The sequence below is a fragment of the Seriola lalandi genome, unplaced genomic scaffold (genome assembly GCF_002814215.2).
Source record: "Seriola lalandi dorsalis isolate HSWRI2012SDOR001 ecotype SW California unplaced genomic scaffold, Sedor1 jcf7180002054983, whole genome shotgun sequence".
NCBI lineage: Eukaryota > Metazoa > Chordata > Actinopteri > Carangiformes > Carangidae > Seriola > Seriola lalandi.
In genome coordinates, this window is record NW_019525532.1 from 1,547,407 (window position 1) to 1,549,705 (window position 2,299).

The 2,299-nt window shown below is 35.2% G+C and overlaps 2 protein-coding genes across 5 annotated transcripts in view; both read left to right on the forward strand.

Moving 5' to 3' along the window:
* LOC111647181 (paired immunoglobulin-like receptor B) overlaps positions 1 to 72 on the forward strand; it is a 13,863-nt gene extending 13,791 nt beyond the window's left edge. The window contains exon 13 of the mRNA XM_087171291.1: positions 5 to 72. Within this exon, the coding sequence (XP_087027417.1) occupies positions 5 to 72 (68 nt within the window). The remainder of the gene's footprint in view (positions 1 to 4) is intronic.
* LOC111647239 (Fc receptor-like protein 5) overlaps positions 1 to 1,422 on the forward strand; it is a 32,148-nt gene extending 30,726 nt beyond the window's left edge. For 2 of the 4 annotated variants that reach the window (XM_087171268.1, XM_087171272.1), the window contains one exon: positions 806 to 1,021. In XM_087171268.1, coding sequence (XP_087027394.1) covers positions 806 to 918 — 113 coding nt within the window. In that variant the 3' untranslated portion in view covers positions 919 to 1,021. Of the gene's footprint in view, positions 1 to 805; positions 1,022 to 1,052 lie in introns of those variants that run through there. The other 2 variants (XM_087171270.1, XM_087171271.1) reach the window with 2 other exon arrangements.
* Positions 1,423 to 2,299: the final 877 nt, after the last annotated feature.

Below are 2,299 nucleotides of genomic sequence, written 5' to 3' on the forward strand. Positions count from 1 at the left end.
GAAGGTTTCTACAAGTGTCAGTCCTCAGGAAAAGTGTCAGCACAGAGTTGGATGTCAGTTAAAGGTGAGTAGGATTCAAATATTTGATTCTTTTCTTATTTTCTGAAGTGTGTTGCTCTGACAAAGGAACACTGTCAACATATAGTATATTCATGTGTATGTGCTGCAGATGTAGATGCAGGTTTTCGTATTGTTTTAGAGTTTTATCTTGAAGACTTGAAGTCACCTGTTTTATTTTTGAAAGGATTTTGTCATTTCTGTAAAGTAAAGTCCACCATTAATACATTTCCTGATACTTTTATTAACTCAATTAATATTCAGCTGTGCCAAGACCTGAAAGCTCTTCATTTCCTGTGTTGCTGATCGTTGGGCCGGTTTGTGGAATAGTATTGATCGTTCTCCTGCTGCTGTTTTTTCGCTACAGAAATTCAACAGGTGAGATCTTTTCCTTCATATATTTGATTACACTGTAATTAGTCGACAGACAAGCGTGTTCTGATGTAATTACATGTACTGTTGCAACAATAGAGCAATTTGCAATACAAACCCATGTAGCAGCATGTAACCTGCTGCTGATGAATCAATCAGAGGCTCTGAAAACACGGGAACAGGTTCAGTATAAACTTTTACTAATGTCCAGCTGTTGGAAGCTACAGTATATCATTAAACAGGAAGTGAGCGATTAATATTAAAGTCAGTAAAAACATCATGTTTTCAGGTCAACCGGACACTAATGTCAGTGATGTCACATCTCCTATTGAAATTGATAGAAAAATGACATTCTGTCATGTGATCATCTCAACAGGTGGATGTGATGGTGCAGAGGAGAGCTCTGACTATATTAATGAGAATCCAGATTCAGCCACAGATACAAACGTTATTCAAAGTCCAATTTTCATCTTTGATTGTATAATTTGAAATTATTTTCCAGATTCCACATAGAAAGTGTCATATTTTTCTAAATGCATCAAATGTGTTTTAAATGATATATTATATAAAGTCAGATGTGATGTTTCTATTTTTTCCAGCTGTTTATTGTGATTTTGTTCCAGGTCCATAAAAGATGAAAACGATCAACATATCAAGGACAACATGAAAGAAAACACACTCATGTTCTGGCAGTGAAGGACTTTGTGCAGCTGAGCAGCAGATTATATGAACAAAAACAGGATATTAATCTTAAAGTGCCTTTTGCTTATGTATATTAATGAATACCCTATTTTTTTAAAACAACTATTTCATCCTTTAACTTGAATTGGTTTTGAATATTTTCATGGCGTCTTTACATATATCAGTCACTCAGCCTCATCATGACATTAATGATAGTTGTTTGTCGCTTGTTACTGTTTCCAGTTCAGTGTTTTGCAGCATAGCTTGTGTTTATGGTAATCTCACTATTAAACATTTTATACATACAGCGTATATTATATTGGTTATATTTTCTTGTTGAGTATGTTCATGGTATGGTGCTGACTTTAACATCAGTTTTCAGTTCATTAAGAGTTATGTAAAAACACTTGCTCATAATCTTACAGAAAATTTATAAAGTGGCGGATAATTCTTGTCAATATGAAAAATAATTTACTCAAGAGTCTCACGTGTCCTCACCTGATGAAATGTTACTGTACGTCCCTGTGTCCTGCTCATCGTCATGTAGGTGTAAAAAGAGCAGCGTGCAGAGACATCCAGTCACTGCAAGATCATGTTGAGAATGCCAGTGTTTTAAAGCATAAATGTACTTACTGTACATGTCAGGGATTAATGAGGATTTATTTGGACAAGGTGGAGATGAAGATGAACAAACTGAGCAACTTCATATGATTGTTTTACATATGATCGATTCTATTCATATTATATTTTATATCGATATAATCTATATTACATTGCACTGTATCTTTTTTCTTATTTTATCTTATATTTTTCTACTAAAAGAAATGGGGTTTATAAATAAATATAATGAGGTGAAGTGAACAATCATGGTTGGATTTTCTCTTACAAATGGTGACTAGTGCACCTTTACTAGTCCACATCTGAATTGAGGCGAGAGAGGCCGGAGATGAAGCTCATAATGGAGCAGGTCATGATACCTCCTGCTAACAAGCTAACGATAGCATGCCTGCTCAGTTTCCTGATGTTTGTTTATTCTCATAAATCGACAGAGAGTTTTTCTTCTTCTTCTTTATTGCAGGCGCAGCACACTGTATTAGAGTGATGGTGGTTGTTCTGGCATCCATGAACCTGCATCTCTTCTTGCTGCTTCCTTATTGTCCTTTCTGCTTCCAGCATGTTGTTTTGTTCT